This window comes from Centruroides vittatus, unplaced genomic scaffold, assembly GCF_030686945.1.
Source record: "Centruroides vittatus isolate TY-2023 unplaced genomic scaffold, ASM3068694v2 contig_1079, whole genome shotgun sequence".
Classification (NCBI taxonomy): domain Eukaryota; kingdom Metazoa; phylum Arthropoda; class Arachnida; order Scorpiones; family Buthidae; genus Centruroides; species Centruroides vittatus.
Genome location: NW_027120694.1, coordinates 756,942 through 776,865, shown reverse-complemented (window position 1 = coordinate 776,865; position 19,924 = coordinate 756,942). Strand labels below are relative to the sequence as shown.

The 19,924-nt window shown below is 29.1% G+C and overlaps 1 protein-coding gene across 2 annotated transcripts in view; it reads left to right on the top strand.

Annotated features, from left to right (window-relative positions):
- LOC136974623 (protein CASC3-like) overlaps positions 1–19,924 on the top strand; it is an 82,223-nt gene that overhangs the window by 33,912 nt on the left and 28,387 nt on the right. Inside the window, exons 2-4 of one of the 2 annotated variants that reach the window (XM_067269553.1) lie at positions 2,407–2,493; positions 12,945–13,112; positions 13,199–13,344. In XM_067269553.1, coding sequence (XP_067125654.1) covers positions 2,407–2,493; positions 12,945–13,112; positions 13,199–13,344 — 401 coding nt within the window. The remainder of the gene's footprint in view (positions 1–2,406; positions 2,494–12,944; positions 13,113–13,198; positions 13,345–19,924) is intronic. The other variant, XM_067269558.1, reaches the window with a different exon arrangement.

Genomic DNA, 19,924 nt, shown 5'->3' with positions numbered 1-19,924 from the left:
AGTAGATATAAAGCAGAAACACCCCACTGGCCGGACGGATGAAGAGTAAGACGTCTCTGTGTCACTGATTCCTTTTAGTTTTAACTGGATGTTTGTGTTTTTTTAAAGAACTTTTTACCTCTGGCGGCATGAAGCTTAAAAAGGAAGGCCTGTTGCCATGAACGTGTATGTCTATAGTCTGGAACGCAAAATAAATGGTGGTACCTCTTGAGCAGACTTGTCTTCAATTTGATTAATAATAATCTTGCCATTGGATGGAAAAATTAATAAAAAAAAAAAAAAATTAAGTTATTTATTAATAGTGTATAGTATTATGATAAAAATAACAAAACTCCAACATTTAAAACAAGCGTATTGATGAACATATAATTCCTAACTGGATAGTAACATACCAAATAAATTAAAACTCTACTGCCAAAAAATTTATTATGTAAAGAAATGTTCTAAACTATTTACATAACCTTTATCAGATGTAAAAATCAATTAAGAACTTAAATTTTATCTAATTTTAAATAAAGAAATTTAAAGTAAAATATAGAATACATTAAAATGAATATGTGAAATAAAATTAACTAAAATAATAATGACTTATGTTTTAGAATTAAGCATAATGATGATTGTGTAAATAATCAAAGATATTTATTTACATTAATATATATTTTTTTCTTTTATCAGAGTAAAGTTATGATTTATTTGACAGTATTTTCTTTAAAATAATAATTCTTCAGAGCATACATTGCATTATGATTTACTGAATTTACGCTTTTTAAATTTTACTAAGATGGATGTCTACTTTCAGCTTTCTTATAATATAATCGAGATGGGTTGATGATGATAATAAGCACAGAGCACAAATGATTAGGCCAGTGGTTCCCAACCGGTGTTCCGCAGAACACTGGTGTTCCGTAAGCATCTCCCAAGTGTTCCGCAGATTTAGTCGCAAATCGGAAAGTGTACAGTACAATCGTATTCGAGCTGCCGAATATCAAAAAATTAAAATCATAAAATTTTCATAAACTTAAATATATATGTACGACTCGTACTTATGGAGTGTACTACTGTTTCGAATAAGATAAAGGCAATGATAAAAACTGAATGAAATATGTAAAAAACATCAGGCACAAGTTTCCCATTAAAGTTATTTAGGTATATTTTTTCCTGTCTTAGAATTGGCGTTAATAATATGAGTAGAGATTTTGAATTATAACTGCTCAATTCTAATAAAATAACTGATGACAAGCTTATGTATTTCATATTAACTTAAGTAAGTGTTCCGCTAAAGAAAATTGCTCACAAAAGTGTTCCGCATCCTAGAAAAGGTTGGGAACCACTGGATTAGGCGTTGAAAGTCGAAATTTGGTACATGAGAATGTACACTAAGAAGGGATTTTTGGAAATCCCCCATGAGGGAGAAGGTTAAGGATTACCCTGAAGAATTCAGCTTCTATTGTACTATTTTAGATGAGGTTTTTTGCATTTTTGTGGAATGTCAAACATATTTTTAGACCCATCTAAAATTTCTCTAATTAGCCTTGGAAGAAGGGAACCTAATTCTTACACCTGGTGAAAATGGGTAAGATCAGCTATGTAAGATAACCTTTGTAGTTATTATATAAACCAAATTCTATAATATAATACAATAGAAGGGTTAGAAGTATGAAATTAGTAAATCTTAAAGTTTGTTTTTATCTTTTACCTGGGCCGTGCCAAGCTTACCAGCTCATATATATATATATATATATATATATATAAATCAGATGTATGTTAAGTATTCTAAAGGTAGATGTTTCATTAATGTCCAAGATATTGGAAAAAAGATATTTTTATAAAGTAACATTATGTAGCATCCAATTACACTTTAAGTCAGGCCTGGCCAATTCACAGCCCACGGGCCGCATGCAGCCCATCACGTTAAATTGTGTGGCCCTCTAAACAATATTATATATCTTTTAAAACTTTTGTTTCCCGTTATGTGTATACCAAAACAATTAAATAAATGAAAATTTGCATGTGTCATTGTTATAATGCACAAGTACGAGTACGAACTCTTGGTATAACAATAAAATCTTATTCATTTTGTATTTGTTTTACTTTTTTAAAAGCATGTTTGCCTAAATTGTGGCCCACCGTAATGTTACGCATGATGAAAGTGGCCCGCGAAACAATTTGGGTTGGCCAGGCCTGCTTTAAGTGATATTAAACAAGGTACCATTTTAGCTACAAATAAACTGTCATTGAGACAAAATGCAATTAACAGCTATTTTATTTTTCTGTTTCTTGACAAGATACAAGATGTCAGAAGGACTAAATATTTGAAATTTGTTACAGTCTATAATGTAAATTATGCTAAGCATGAAATGGCTTCATTCTTTTACAAAATAAAAATTTTAATGTTATTTTTCTTAGCAGGAAAGTGGAGGTGAGAAACCCGGTGGTGATTCTGAATACGAAAGTGCTGAAGAAGAAGATGGTTCTGATGATGATGTTAAACAGGTAAATTTAAGGTTCAGAAAAATTTTTTTAAAAGTTACCTAACTTATAAATTCTGTTAAAAAGCTATTTTTATACAAAATTCTTTAATATAATGTGTTACAAAGTTTGTCTATGACTTATTTTAGCTTGTATTACTAAAGTTTTTCGTAATACAGTTTTGGAAGGAAAAGATGCTATTTTAATCTACCCTATTTATTCTAATAAACAGCATCCTCTAATAATAAGCGTCCTGTCTATTGGAGGAAGATAAGGCTTATTTTTAACTGAAAAATTGCAGCATATTCAGCATTGTCACTCTTATCGTATGTTGAAGTAAAGTGCAAGTGTGTTGAATGTTTGATTTATTGATTAATAATAAAGTGAAGAAAGTTACAGGATTTATTCCATTTATAATATCCCTACAATAACAGTTGCACTCAATTCCCAAAGAATAGAAGTAATAGTTGCTTTTTAATAAACAGTGCAGCTACAAGATGAAAAATGCTATAGATGGTGTACTGTTTATTCAAATAAATATGGTATGTTGAATTAATTTGTGAATTTAATCAAATTAAAATGTAATTAGAAAATTGAGATTATGATTTTCTGTATATAATACAGATTAATATATTTCTGTATGATTTCAAATTTATTTTGCTGATATTTAGCTTTTAATTTTCAAAATCTTTGCATATTACATTTACATTAACAAAATATTATTAGATAAAAACAAATATTTTCTCATAATTAATTTCATTGAAATAGTGTTTTATAATAACAAAATTTTTTAGTTTTATAAAGTGTACTTTTAAATATAAATATAATACAACTCAAAGCCCAATGATATATATATTAATAAACAAACGAATGCCTAAAGCCCGATTATTTAGGCGTTTTTTGGTTTATTAATATATATATTATCGGGCTTTGAGTTGTATTATATTTATATATATACCCTCGCCGGGGACAGCGATAGCTGGCTGAGTGTCATAGAGGCCGTGGACATAGGAGTCATCTGCAGCCAGCACTGTTAATAACCGTGGACGGTTATATCAAAATTTAAGTATGTCTGGAAGCAACGACTGGCTTGGGGTTTGGGTGGCACACTGTACGGCAAGCAGAGGCTGCAGGTTCAAGCCCTGCCCCGGGTCAGTTATTTTCTTCCAGATTGTTTTAAATTATTTATTAAATTATTAAAATTATAATTATTAATTTAGTTAAGATATGGCGCCTAACGCTTACCTCTATACCAAATTCATTTGTATTTATTAATTAATTATAACCATTTAGTAGCCCGATTATTTAGGCATTTGTTGGTTTATTAGTACTTTAAATAAATTCAGAAAGCTGGAATGCATTTTGTTAACATGAATAGTTAGACCAAAATCTTGCTTGTATTAAAAGTAAATTGCATTATGAATCACATTGTCATTTGCATAAAAAAATTATATTGTATTTTCAAATTGTAGACCTGTACATTTCCAATATCATTTTCCTCTCCATTATTCTCAAGAACAGAGTTAGATAGATAAAAATCCGAGACCCAATATGGAAAGCTTAGGATTAGGATATATGCTCTTCCAGTCTGGACCAGAAGATATATGATTTCCATTCAAACTTTTTACAATATAGAGCAATAAATTTGGTATAGAATTGTTCCTTATGATAAACTGAGATCAGTAATATATCACTTAACTCTCAAAGGTATACAAATTCATACAATCTCACATTTTTGTGATAAAGTCGTATGAAAAATAACATTATCACAGAGAAAAAGTAATCAAAGATTTAGCATCAAAAATTATATTTATTCAAATTAAAATATGATTAAAAATTGCAGCATGGCATTTTGACAATGTCACAGTAAGTAATTTTCTTTACCATACAAACTTATTGACATTGTCAGCCAAACAACTACATGAACATTTAACAATGATTAATTCAGCCAAACAGTGGTTAATCATTTTTTCTGTATTTTTTTTTTTTTTTTTTTTTTTACTGTTAGTTTTTATTTTCAGGCAGGCTCACACCATTTATACAAGCTGTTTCAATTTTTTTTCACACTTTTTTAATTGCTTATAATGTACTTTTTGTTATCTTGTATTTTATTGCCATTTCTACTTTTTGATTTGTGATCATTTCATTCAGCATTTCTAATTTTTTTTTCAAAGACAAGCCTTGAACTTCAGATTTATTTTGTATGAGAGGTAAATTAAGCAGTGTGGTGGATGTTTAAGTTACATACAGTAACTGTTTCAACCAGCTTACTAGATAATTTTTAGGAAAAATTGCTTACTCTCTTTAATATAACTGAAATTATCTGAAAAGTAACCCAGTATTAAAAGGAGTAAGATAAAAAAAACTGCAATCTGCTAAAATGATAGAATAAGTTTCAAGATTACACAAAAAGTATTCAAATTAACAACTTTTTTTCCAGTTGACTACCTTGGTCACAATTACAAAATGAACTATTCTCCAATGTGCTTTCTTTTGCGAATGAAGCAGTTTGTTCTCTAAGAAAACAGAGATTGAAATTTATCTTGTTTTCTACTGAGCATTCAAATAGCTTCTAACTCCAATCAAATCTTTTCTTTTATCTTGTACTGCTGCACTTTTAGGCTAATGTCAGATGAGTGTCAAAGCAGATGGATGCTGTTTTTTCAATTTACGAACGTTAAAAGTCATGAACATGAAGTCAATTGTTGGACAAGTGCTATAATACATGGCATACATTAGTAGTCAGTTTTATTTCAGACATGTATATGTCAACATGGATCTCATAGATTGTGATGTGCTGTTTTTTTATTATGTATAGAAGTATTTAAAAACAAAAAGACATAGGAAATATTGAGTTACGTCCATTTATTCTAACCAGTCTTCCTTTTCCTTATTTCTTTCTTTATAAAGTCCAGGTGAAATGTCCTGCAAAATCAGCGACTCACTAACTTGTATGGTCGTGTTACTTATATTAATGTCCATTTTTTAAAGTATGCAGTCACCATAAACCCTTCAGCAAGAACACCACTGATCTAGCATTTCCTCAAAACAATGTTACAGTGTCCATCATTTTTTGTGCTTGTCTGACAATCATATGCTTCAAGTGTTTCTCCCAACATGCACCAGTCACATCTGTCATGAGAATATTATGAACAATCCAGCAGACCATCTGTGCAGCACCAGTGTCATTTTTCATGTATGCATTCATATGACTGCTCCCATATATTTTTGCACTCCTTTGATGATTGTTAAAAACAATGGATGTGAAATCATGCTTGTCTGACATTAGCCTTAAAGGCAAATATAAGGTTTGAAAGATTTTCTTTGGTGAAATCTCCAAATCACATATAGCCATAATTAAGAAAATTAAAAAATAATAATAATAATTAACTTGTGTTAAGAGAAGAAATTTTTCTGTGAGTAGTAATTAATTATCAGTTTTTTAAAACAATTTTATGTTAAAGTGGTTTTGTTAAAAAATTAAAAAGAAATATGTTCTAAGCAAGTTTATATTAACTGTGTTAAAGTTATTTTTTGGCATAATTTAAGTAAAGAATAACATAAAAATATTCAAAAAATTCTTGTTCTACGGCTTGTATGTATGTATGTATGTATGTATACAGTAGAATCCTTTTATTGTAATCAGTTCAGGACTCACCTATTTGGAAACATGTCAAAGACATGTCAAAAATAAACTGTTGGAACATGGTATGAGTTCAATGAATGAGAATAGTGAGTGGCAACAAAAATAAGCCCAGTAAAATATTTTGTTGTGTACTACATTGTTTAACAAAATATGATACAAATATCTTTTCACACTTTCCCAAAGTATGACAAAAAATTATTAAAGATGGAATCAAATTATAATTTTAAAAAAGATTGGCAAAATGTATCACCAAATATGTGTGTTTGTAATAAACTTAATACTAAACATCAAACTTTGACTCATAAGCCTTTGCCTCAATGATAAAAAAAAACAGAAAAATGTACTGCATTCTTCTGTTTTTTAGCACACTTCACAATAGTGGTAAAGTGCTTGTTAGGACTTTTGTCCGTCTGTTCAATTTCCACACGCACGTGCAATGACTTTACTTTCATTACTTGGTGTTATGTTATTACCGTCGATCCATTCAATTCAAACTTTGGATATTAGTCTTATAACTTAAGCCTAAACTCGGTCAGCTAGAAATTTCCGACGTTAGACTTAGGAGTTACCTAAGTGTTATGTTCCATTAGATCCATTCATTATGCACGTCCACATGCATGCACAAAAGGGAACTGAACATTTTCGTTTACAGTCACTGTAAGCTATAGTAGCCGGTTAGTATAATGTATTAAATCAAATTTTATAATAAATTTAATATAATTATTATTATTATAATAAATTTATTTTAAAAATATTTGATTTGCTTTTGTGAAGGATGCTATCAGATAGACCTGTACGTTTCAGCAGGTTGTTAAAAAAATATGTTAATTTTTTCAACCTCAGGGTGATCTTAAACTTAAATTCAAAGGACATGTAGATAAGATTATTAAATCTCTAACTATTCGTCACATTCATATTCCTTGCAGGCACATTCATATTTCTTTTTTTAGAATAATGAATAGTCATTACAGACTGTAGACAATCTGAAATTTTAATATGTTTTATTAATTTTGTGAGGACTCTACGAAAGTGTAGGTGGTTGTGGATAATTTTTTGGCACTTACAATACCTATTAGTAACTATTGATACTAGTAGCTAGTAATGTTTGTTTTATTATTCATGAATAGTTAGTGTTATTAATATTTCCTATTTTTCCTAAATATCAATAGTAATAGTAATTGACTAATAACATTAAACAAGATAAATAAGTACTAACATTAGTCTAAATGTTTAACATCAGTGGAAATTCTGCTTTTTTTTTTTTTTTTTTACTGGTATTAAAAAGACACATTAAAACAATTGAAAAAGTATGTAAAAAAACTGTAATCATGTGTTTTTCACTTATTCATAATCCTCAGTTACCTACATTCTACATATAAATAATCCCATAAAATATGTTAATTTTTTTAACAACCTCAGGGTGATCTTAAACTTACATTTAAAGGACATATAGATAAGATCATTAAATCTCTAACTATTTGTCACAGAATTCTTTGACATTTTTGCAAAATTTATCCATTTATTTCACCAATATTCAGTCTCTACTCCATTATTGTCTGCTAATATAGGCCATAGCTGCCTCATCTCATTTAGAAAAAATATTAAAAGAATTAGATAAAATTTTTCTTATTTTAAATAAACTTTCCAATCTTCCTTTTACCTCTAATGCTAATGTAGCTAGGTCTAGATTGGGAATTACCAGTTTTTCTGCACATAACAAATACTTTGACTGTTTACTTTTATATAAATACTTCCATGGTTCCGTTTATTCTGATTGGCTGTATCTAAGAGTTCTGCTACACATTACTCATAACCAAACTTCTCATTAGTTTCATTTACTTTGTTTATTAAGTATATCCAGTTTTGAGTAGTTATATACCCATACAGTTTTAAAAAAGTTAAGCCTACATAACTTAGTGGTCTGAAGAAATTTTTCATTCATTTTACTGGTCCTTGGGCTTGAAAAGGTTGAGAAATACTGGGCTAATATATGAAGAACAGAATTTTTATGCACATATACACTCAGTGTTGTGAAGCAGTACATGTAAAAATATGGCCATCAAACTGTTTGTTAATATTAAGTGTTGATAAAATAAAAAATTAAATTTACTGTAAAATGATCGTTAAATCAAGAAATAATAACTTAAAGACTGCAGCTTAATACAATAGAAATAAAAACTATCCTTTGGGACATTTCCGTATATTTATAAAGATAAATAAATAAATAAACTAAGGAAATAAGACATTACTGAAACTGTCCTGCAGCATCTTCATGCACCATCACTACTGATTAGCAGGTAGGGATTCTGCAACCCCTTACACTAAAAAGTAAATGTGCACTGGTTCAAATCAACACCTGTTGCTTAAAATAAGCTTAACTCATTACACTATTTCCTATTTATTTTTAATATAATTAATTAATATTTACTAAATCCACTATTTAGTAAACATTAATGGTGTTAGGAAGTGTCGTGAAATTCTGAGGGTAGAAATAGGTACCGGTACTTACCAGAGAGAAAAAGCTAATATTCTTGGAAGTGTGGCTTTAACAGTGCTAAAATTTTAAAACTACAATGATGGTAAAGAAACAGTAAAAGTACAATTAGTGAAACCTGGTAATTGGGATCTGAAATACTTTAAAAGTGTAGCAACTTTCCTGCTGTGACAAATCTTCTAGAATTACCCTATGCAAGGCAGCCTACTAACTGGTGTATAGGATCTTGTCTTGATTTTGCTCTATAACTTTTATAAATTTCATTTTTATTGATATCAACAGAAAAGAAGTTAAGTTACTATTTGTCACTAATAATAAATGTTTCTGATACATATATTTGTTTCTATAAAACATAAACCCTTTGAGTACAATTTTCCAATCAACTACATTAGGTATGATTTAAATGCAATTTTTAAAAATCACTAAGAAAGCAATTAAATATTAATTTATACTGATTGATTCTTAGATTTTTAAATACAAATTCAGAAAATTTTATTTCTAACTAATGTAATTTTGAAAAAAGAAAAAAATTAATTGAATGAAACTAAATTTCATTATCAATTGTATGGATAAAAAGTAATAAAAATACCACATATTTTTGTAAAAGTTAGAACAACAGAATAATTATAAAATTTGCACTATAAGATAAAAGAAAGTACAGTAGAGCGTCGTTTATCCGAATCAGTTGGGGACTGGGGTTGTTCGGATAACTGATTATGTATGAAAAAATATATTAACCTATCCGATGTTGAAATTTTTCTCCATTGCGTGTTGCTTCTTGTTGAATTTTCGTCGATTTTAAGCCTAACGAAAATTTTTATAATAATAATCGAGGCTATTGTATCGTTAAAAATTATACTTTAGAAGTTAATCTAGTATCAAAAATGTTTGATTCAGCACGACACAGTCCGACTGGAAAGCTTTTGGTTAACCGACGTTTCGGTTGACTGGCTTTTGGATAAACGACACTCTACTGTATCTGTTTTCTAGTAAAAAATGTGTCAAGATGATATCTTTTTTAAAAGTTTTAAGATCTGAAAAAGAAATTATTGCAGTAAACAGGAAGATGATAAAATTTCTAACATATTTATGAGATTCAACAAAATAGAGTTAACTTTACTGAATCAAACTGTTGAAATAACAGGCAAGGCAACAGTTGTTTGTGTGAGGTTCCTGTGGATGTGGACTGTTTTGCAGAAAATAGTGGGAAGATGGAAGACCACAGTATATATTATTGTTATATAAAATCAAATGGCAAAATTTTTAAATTTTAATAATAAAGTTTTTTGCCAGGACAATAAGTAAGAAAATTTTAACAAATTTTTAGTGGATGAATTGTAAAAGTGTCTTCTTTTGTAGTTCTTTTGCACACCATCAGAAGATAACAATTTTGTGGCAGAGTTGACCTTTACACTTACGTCCCAGCAAAAACTTTTTTATTAAATGTATAATTTTTATAAATGTCTATGCCACTGCCAGAGGGCAGATCATAACATTTTGCATATTGAGGCAGACAAGAAGCCTCCAAATAAAGGTTGACTCCACTGTGAAATTGTTATTTCCTGATGGTGTATGAATGGACTGAAGGAGAACTCTTTTACAGTTTGTCCACTGAAAATTTTAAAATTTTTTTTTACATTTTCAGAGAAATTACTTTGCAGGAATTATGACAGAATGAATTGTTTTGCCAGAAATAATATTCTGGGATATCTTCGTTAAATCATTTGACCTTCACTCACAAACATTCTGATCTTGAGGCAGACATCCAGCTTCAGACCGATATGCTTCCATCATCATGCTTTTTTGTGGTATAATACATTCCAGACTGTTTCTCCTGGTTGGTGCAAAGTGCATTGAGTCTCAGAATGCCCAAAAAGCTGCACAGCAACAACATAAAAAACATTTAAATTTACAGGTGTAGTTAAGAAGGTTCCAAAACACTATAAGTGAATGTATGAAATCAGAAGCATAGTGGATATGATTTGCTGTATAACTCCTTATATTGGATTCATCTGACCAAGTAACCTTGCCCAGTCAGTAATACTCCAGTTTTCATGCAAGCTTGTAAAGCTTCTCTTGCTATAAATCAGTCTTCTTGCAGTAGTAATTTGCTCTTGCTTAATTATTTTTGAAATATCTAGTCTCGTGGTACCATTTTAATGTTGTTATAAATATTTCATGTGTTTTGCAATTGTAAAATGAGATATCCTTTGCAAATGAAAAAGCACAATCTGTTCATGCTCTGCTTCTGTTAATTTTTGATTCTTGAGTCTTATTTGATATTTTACAAGTATTATATTCCTTATTCTCATACCATAACATGGCTTTTGGACTCTATCTGACACACATGATATTTATCAAATTATCTCATTACTATCTTCCACTCTTTCCAATACAGTTTCTTGTTAAATTATGTCAATGAAGTATAATGGACGTATTATTTCTGCCCATTTGGGTCAACTTGCAAATCTCGGTAGTAATTCATTTTCTAGAATAAATCTGGCAAAGGTTGTTTAAATTTTATAAGATTTGACTGGAAAGAAAACAGTCCTTTTTTACAGAATCTGTAACCCTGCTAACTTGGACTTTGTATAACTTGGATAAATTTTTTTGAAAAATTGTACAGTAATTTAAAATTTTTTAACAATAGAACAATTATAATTACTTAATTATAATCATAATAAATTTATAATTAATGAGTGTTATTTTCCCAGCTTTTATATATACATAACAAGGAATCTTGTCAAATTCGACCCTTTAAGTATTTTTTGCAAATCTCCAAGTTTTGAGACCTTCTGAATCTAAAAAAGTAAAAAAAAAAGGCAGAAAAAATTTTGTATGGGTGTGTGTCTGTTTCACTTAATATCTCAGGAAGGGGCAAAGATTAAGAAATGAAATTTGGTATGATAGCTTGTGTATAAGGGGCACTGATGCTATTAAATTTTGGTGGTTAAAGGTGGAAAGGATGAGGAGATAAAGGGGTGTCATGTATCATATCTCAAGAGGGGTAGGACTTAATGAAGATTTCATTTGTTATTAACATTTATATTTTTTTTATAAAACTATCTCTACCTTCAAAATTAAACTTTTTGCCATTTTATACCATAGTAATTAAAAATACAAGATTTTGTTATAAAATACTTTTTATAACAGATGGCATCACACAATTTTATTTTGCTTAATAATATAAAAGTTTTTTTTTAAAATAAAAACTCATTAACAGCCAGGAAAGTTACACAACTCTCATTGCAGGATTTATTTTTCCTATGTGGAAGGCTTTGCAATATTGTGCATTATATTACTGTAGTTGTCCTTTACGTGTTTGATGAATTTGTTGGACTACGAACTCGAGATTGAGTTTTAAAGTAAACACTTGGCTTTATTTCCATCACTATTTAGTTGATCAACTAAATAGTGATGGAAATAAAGCCAAGTGTTTACTTTAAAACTCAATCTCGAGTTCGTAGTCCAACTACTGTAGTTGGTAAGTTACTATAGACTGTACATTACTGTATACTATGCTGTTATGGAATTTTTCAGCTTGTTTCCTGTAATAATAAATTCATCAGTATAACCTGTTAAAGCTCAGTAAAGCTTTTGTATAGATCTGATCATAAATTACTGTACTGTATAGTCATCCTACATATCTGTATATATATTGTTTACTTGGACCTTGTTCATTAATAGCACTTATTATACTGGTGAAGTTTCTGATTAGCAAAGAGAAGAGATTTTAGTCAAAACAAAATATCTTTATTGTCACCTGTACACTCTTTTTGTGTGTTTTGGACCTGAAGGTCCCTCTTCAGCAGGTTTACAACATTCTATAGCATTGTTTTTTAAAGTATTTTATACAATTGACATTACACCTGATGATGATGTTTAAGATAAGAAAAAATTATTTACATTTTCTTTATTGATCAGTGTTAACACAGCAATAATACCAACATAAAATATCAAAAAAACAGTGTATCTATCTTAATGTTCTTTAAATAAGTTCTATTAATAAACAAGGTCCAAGTAGACAATATATATACAGAAATGTAAAACAGGACATAGAGGTAAAAAGAATTAATAATCATCTTGTTTTCGATGTCATCAGAGAAGAATCAGTGAAGGTTGTTTGAATTTATAAAGGTTTGAGTTAGTGGGGTGTTTTCCATTAACTCTGACTCTTGTAAATGCAAATAACCTTCATTTCTATTAGTCTGTGCAAATTAGCAAGAGTTTACTGTATTTATATTTTACAGTATTATTTATTACTCCAGCATTATAGATTTTGTAAAAGTTTAAGTCTAAAGATTGATTTATTCTGAAAATGTTAATTATTTTTAGACCAGGAAAAAGAATGCAGTTAATACATCTGAAGTTTTAGTAGAAGAAGATGAAGATACTTGTGATGCTGAAGTAGAAGGAGAATTTTTTGAACATGAAGATGACAATGAGGATGAAGAAGAGGAAGATGAATGCGTTGAAGGAGAAAGGCAACAGGGTGATGGTGAAGTAGGTGTTAATAGATTAATTTTCTAACAATTTAAAATTACTTGAAATTATCTTATATTTCTAATTCATATTGCTATCTAATATAGGAAAGTGTAACGTTGCAAGAGAAAGTGTTAGATGATGATGAAGATCGTCGCAATCCACAGTATATACCAAAAAAAGGTTCATTCTATGAGCACGATGATCGTATTAATTCAGATACAGAAATTGATACTGAGAAAAAGGATACTAAGTAAGTTGAAAATTTTTTTATATTATTACTATTTATATAAAAATATAGTATAAAAATAATATGTTTTGTATATTCTGTATAAAAGTAACAATTAGTTAATTATAATCAACCTTTCACTGCATGAATTTTTAAAAATAAATTAAAACATTTTTTTCTTATTGGATACAGTTATTCATCATAAAATTCACAAAACATTAAGTTCATAGCACATCATTATTTAAAAAAAAATACATGTTGCAGAACTGCAACATTATGCAGTGAAGTGAAGTATATAAAACTTAGCATGTTGTTACTGTGTGTGAAATAGCTTGAAACAATTATGTTTGTCATAGCAAAATGCTACTGTAAACTTTTTCCACATTGTTTTTTGTGGAATCATTGCACAATGGCAATTAACATCTGCTTTATTTTTCCATCCAGATGGGCCATTGAAATGCCTGATTATTTTGATCGTCTTTACTTGTAATATTTTTAGGTGTATTTTTGTTTTTTCTGCTATGATATATGTTGTATGTTAAAATGAAAATGTCCCTTGTTTATTCATTTTTGCTAATTACATTACATAAGATATATGCTAATTTAGTGTGAAACTGAGATAGTTGCATAACATCTTTATTATTCAGTGTTGTGTGCACTTCCTTATACAGTTTCCAGGAATTTTTCATTATCATGTCCAGCAAATAATAAAAAATTTTCATACTCTATACCATTTTTTATTACCACACGTTATTTTATATCTTACTATGTTGCTACTAATCAAATCAATGCCCCCGTATGACAATCGTATTTTTTTTATAACAAACTGTCACTCAATAGATACTCTTCACCTTTACTTTTATCAAAATGTTCAACAGTAGATGCTGGTAATTTTCCAGTAAAAGATGACAATGAAATTATAGTTTGGTGATCTTTTCATGCTATTTGAAATTTCTATTCTATTAGAAATACCAAATTAAATATTCAAAACTGGTACAATGTTCTAAATTTTTGATATGATTCTCATCTGTTAATTTACATTTTTGTATTCTGTTTCTTTTTGCTGTTTTCAGACTGTAAATAGTATTTTGAGCAAAATATACTATATGCACACTAAGAATATATTCTTATAAGTCTTCTGTATCTTCATATCAATGGGAAAATATTGCACATTAACTACAGTACTATTACTACTATCACTGCAATGATTGTGTATATTTACTACACTATTCAAGTTATGTTGTTAATCAAAACATACAAAATCAAAACGATTCTATTAGGGTTGCATGTCATGTGTCTTCCTATCACACATTAGTTGCCACAAGCAGGCCTCGGAGTCGCTCACTTTTCTCACTTGTACTCACTTTTCTGAAGTATCCTCACTTTTCTCACTTTTCTGGTCATTTTCACGTGCTTAATTAAGATGTGGGACAAACCAAAAATAATTTTAAAGCCAAACGAATTGCCGAATTATCGGACTATCGGAATAGAATTTTTTAGAAGAAAATACGCGGCCCTGAGCAGACTCAAAATTGCAACTGCCCGCTCAGTGTCGTTAGGTTATAGGAAACAAAAATTTATTTAACGTATTTAAAAAAACCTTTTATGCACTTAAAAAATCCCTCTCATTACAAATTCAGAAGCCAGTGTTGAGTAAAGTTATGTACTCATGCCATATTTTCATTATTCGCCAAAATCTACCTTATCTGAATTGCATTTCCTTCTACAGAGTTTAAAAATAAGTATTCTAAGTATCCCTGCGGTTTTGGCTGTTTTCTAAGAAAATCACTAAAGTCCTTTTGCAGGGGAAAACACATTACGCAGAGGGATTAATCTCTCAAGCTGACAACACTGCTGCCGCTTCTAAATTCAAAATATATAATTATTAAAATTAACACGAGATAGTAGCGTAACCTCCTACCACTAAAAAAGATTTCGTTTCTGACCATTTAGTTATCCTGGTTATAGCCCAATAATTTGGCAGATTATTTGGTTTTAATTAACAATCGGGTTATGGAGTTGTCGTTTACAAAAATATTTTTTTACTTGATTTATCTTTAAATAATTTCATAAACTTGAGTTTAATAAAATTACTTTAATGATTTCATAGCATATTGTTAACGTTAAATCACATCTACATCTTCCCATAAATGTATGTTTAAATTGACTACAAGTATAATTATTCCATATAGTAAGTGTTATTTTCATAAAATGTGTGATTACTTTGCTTGTGAAATATCCATTTTTTAATCTTCTCTTATGCCGATTATAATTGTGCATTAATTGAGAGACTAAAAAAGTAAACGAAAATGTAAATTCATATTTACATATAAAATTTACCAAATAAATTAAAATATTCGAAGTGTTGTAAAAAGTACAACACGTAATTGCTTGTGAGAAAGATTTTCACACGCTTCCCAAAGGTTAACAACTTTGCAACGATGTTGGTTTTTATTCATCTGCAGGAAAAAGTTCCTTTTTATTTATGAAATCATTAATAAAATATTATTTTACTTATATTATTTGGAGTACTGTATATTTATTTCAGATTTATTATTTTATTTTGAAATCAATATTTACACATCTCGAAGCATTAAAAAATAAACAGTTTCTGATAATGATAAATATCCGAGAATAGCCAAATTAGTGAAATCAGCATCGAAACTCCCGTTCCCATGAAAGAGAGGATCAATTTTATGCCGGGCACTTTCTCCTGATAGAGCATCAGTGTTGGAAAGAATGCTTAATTCACTTTTGATTGTTAAGGAGGGACTGAACATGTATGACCAAAGCCCACACCTTGTACCTATTACAAAGGACGACTGAAGTTAGCTTCCTCGGTGCATAGAAATTATCAAGAACGATTGGAAAATGAAAAGAAGTTAAAAGAATAAGAGAAACGGAAAAAAGAGCACAGAAATGTTTTGAAGAACAACAAAAGAAAGCTGTTCGTAACATGAAGATTATGGAACTGCAACTGAGTTTAAACCAGAAAAATGTAGAAGAAAATGAAATACATGCGACCGTCCAAGTTTTGTTAGAAGCAGCAAACAAAAAAACTGGAGAAGGCTATTAACAGCAAGAACATGAATGAAGTACAAGCAGCACGTGTGATGCTTATTAGTGTTAAGTGTTCAAAAGCAAGAGGAAGCGAAAAAGAAGGAAGCTGATAACATGCAGAATAATCTTAATAAAAGAACATCATCTTTCATGACTGATTATTTACAGAAGCCAAAGACTTTTCAAGTATTCATGGTTTACTTGAAATACAGAAGCCACTGGTTATCGGGAGACAGAAAAAAAACGCGATATAACCGAGTAATAAAAATTCTGGGCTTTTACTGAACAGATTATACATGCTATGGAATCGCTATTCTTTCATCAGCAAGTGTTTCTGATATAAAATAAGCTTAGTTTTTCAATCCTGAATTTTATTCGTAGGTTATATCGAATTAATTGACGTTTACGTAAACATCGAAACCATGAACGCCCATTTAGCATTATTGTTTCTTTAACAATGACATTGAAAGACAAATACTGTCGATATAAAAACAAAACATCAATTGCGATTTTATTATACAGTACTATATAAATCGCTTATTAGAAATTCGTGTAGTTTATATTTTTCAATAAAAATTATAAATGCTGTAATTGAAAATTTAAAAAAATAAATATTGAATATATAATAGAACATCAAAACTTATAAAATTAGAGTAAAAATTCTCTAAAAAGCAAAATAAAGTTACTACTGTATAAAAATTTTAAAGTTTTCGTTCAGAATTAAAGAGATCTTTTCCTTACACATTATGCAGTGAATTCGAAATTTCACACCTTTATGTGAATTGACGCAATACCGTTAATTCACATAAAGGTATGAAATTTCGAATTCACAGAAACTTGTAAATGAGGAGACTGTACTTAAAACTAATAAATAAACAACTTTTATATCAAAAGGAAACAAATGACAATCGATCTATCCACCTGTTCTGCATATTTAGCTCTTTCTCGTATTTCGTTGCAAATAGAAATTCAGTGGCAATTGGTAATTTAAAATTAATTGACTCAAATGCTTTTAAAATTTGGGGGACCAAAAAAACGCGATATAACGAGTGGCTACTATATTACAGTATATACAGAAATTTTTAAAATGTGTTTAACCATAACAGAATAAAAAGAAAATAACAATTTTTACCGCTATTTTGCTGAGTTTTCCTTCTGTGTTTTCACTTTGTTTTGTCACTATTGCACTCACTTTTTATTCACTTTTTTCTGTATTTCAACTCACTTTTCTCACTTTTTCAAAGGGGAAATAGCACTCCTAGGCCTGCACAAGTGACTACTGATGTGTGATTCTTGGTCATTTGATTTTATTTTCTATAAGATGGATTAAAGACTTTTTACGTAAAAAATTTTTTAATTCTTAAGAAGTATTCAATTAAACAGATAAATTCAATGCTTTATGTGGAAAGTAAGAAATCAGTATAATATTGAGTAATGAGGAATTTAGTTTTAATTATTTTCAGTTCATTACATCTATTGAACACTTAATCATTAAACTGTCACTTTGAATAATAACCACTTTCTCTAATATTTACCAAAAATAATAAATAATGACAAATTATTTACACTAAATTTATCCATAAAACAGATTGCTAGTAGAATTAATTCTTTCTCTATCAAAACAGACCAAGAATCTCTTCTGAAATTGGATTTGTGAGAAAAGATGATTTTTTTTTTTTTTTGAAGAATTTAAATTTAGCTATGCTCATTGATTTAGAATTAGTCTATGTTATGAACCCATTTCAAAAGGGCTCTTTTATGGAGTTTGCCAGTGAATGCATAATGTATTCTGAACAAAAATTCCTCTGATAAAATCTTAGAATCACAATTAATCTCAAAACATCTGCAGGATAGTGTTTTGAGTTTCAGTATTGAAATTCTGGCATTGCCTTATGACACTGTTGTTAAATTGTCACAGATCTATAAATACAAATTATTCTTAATAATTTATTTTTCATTTTATCTAGTTTTAAGAAGCATAAATAAAATTGTCTATATTAAATATTTTATTCTGGTTACAGTGGAAACTCGCTTATGAGCATAATTCGTTCCAGAGTCGTACTCGTAATGCAAAACACTCATTAAGTGAAACAATTTTTCCCATAGAAATTAATGTAAAATAAAATGTAAATAATAATGCGTTCCACGCTGAAAAAAATACTTAAATGTTTTATGCATAATGTTTATTCAAAGAAATTTATACAATAAACATTGTTAAGGAGCACGAATCATCATCATCATTTCATCTAGCGCGAAATGAACCAACCTGAAATGAGAATTCATTTGTAGAAGACAAAAAACGATCACAGATAATATGTTTGATAAACACTCCAAATGATATGCCAAATTCTTGGGCTATTGTTTGGAGTGTTGGGCCAATTTAATGATAATAAATAGTTAATTTTTAATTCAGACATTTCTAAAATTTAATACAAGATGGCAGCATAACTACCTACCTCCAGTCAAATTAATTAATTTCTATTATTTAATTATAGCCTTTACATGGTCTAAGAATTTGGCATATCTTTTGGGGTGTTTATTATATAACAGGCTTTGGTTGTTGATGTTTATAAGTAATATGTGTGAACTCGAGTTTGGAAAAATATGTGATCACAAGCGGCACTAAGATGCTAGCGGAACGAGTGCTAAACACAGACTGATGGAGCATGTGCACAATTCAGGACTTTCCCTCTCCTCGTCACTTGTTATGCAAAACATTGCTTATTAAGCGAGGCAAATTTTTACAATTTGTTTTGCTTGTTATGCGAAATACTTGTGCAAGGTACTTGTTAAGCAAGGTTCCACTGTATTTTATGACATTTTGTTATACTTATGTAAAGGTGTTAAAATATTCCTTAAATTTGAGGTGTATGATATACTTATTTAATAATGATTCGAAAGACTACAGCATTTAAGTTATCATTAAAAAAATGTAAATTAGCAGAAGGGTATAAAAATATTATGAAATCATGGAGAAATTTAGTGTAAATAATTTGTTGTTTATTAATATTTTTGGTAAATTTTAAAAAATTAGGAAAGGTATATTTAAATATTATAGCAATAATTTATAGTGCAATATTTTGAAAATATTAAAAATTAAAGTAGTAAACCCTCTTTTATATATGCCAAACAGTCTGCCATATTATCAGGCTATTAATTAAAGGCCAATTTAATAATAATCTAATATATTGAAATATAAATAATAGTTTTCTTTCAGAAATTTTAGATTAAAAATTAATTTATTATAATTATTAAAATTATTATGAGATGATGACCTAACTGCCTACCTCTAGTCAAATTATTTCATCTAGTTACATGAGGATGTATGTTTGTTTGTTCGCTATGCATGGAAAGGTCGTTTGACTAATTGCTACGAAGCTCGGCAGTTACGTTCACATACTTCTAGTTTATATAATGTCATACATTGCATTCAAAAATATCTATTGGATTTCTGTAAATAAATTAATTTCTAAAAACATATTTTTACCAAATGTATATTTTTAATTTTATATGAAGTGTCACTGCCAAAGGGATATTTTAACTG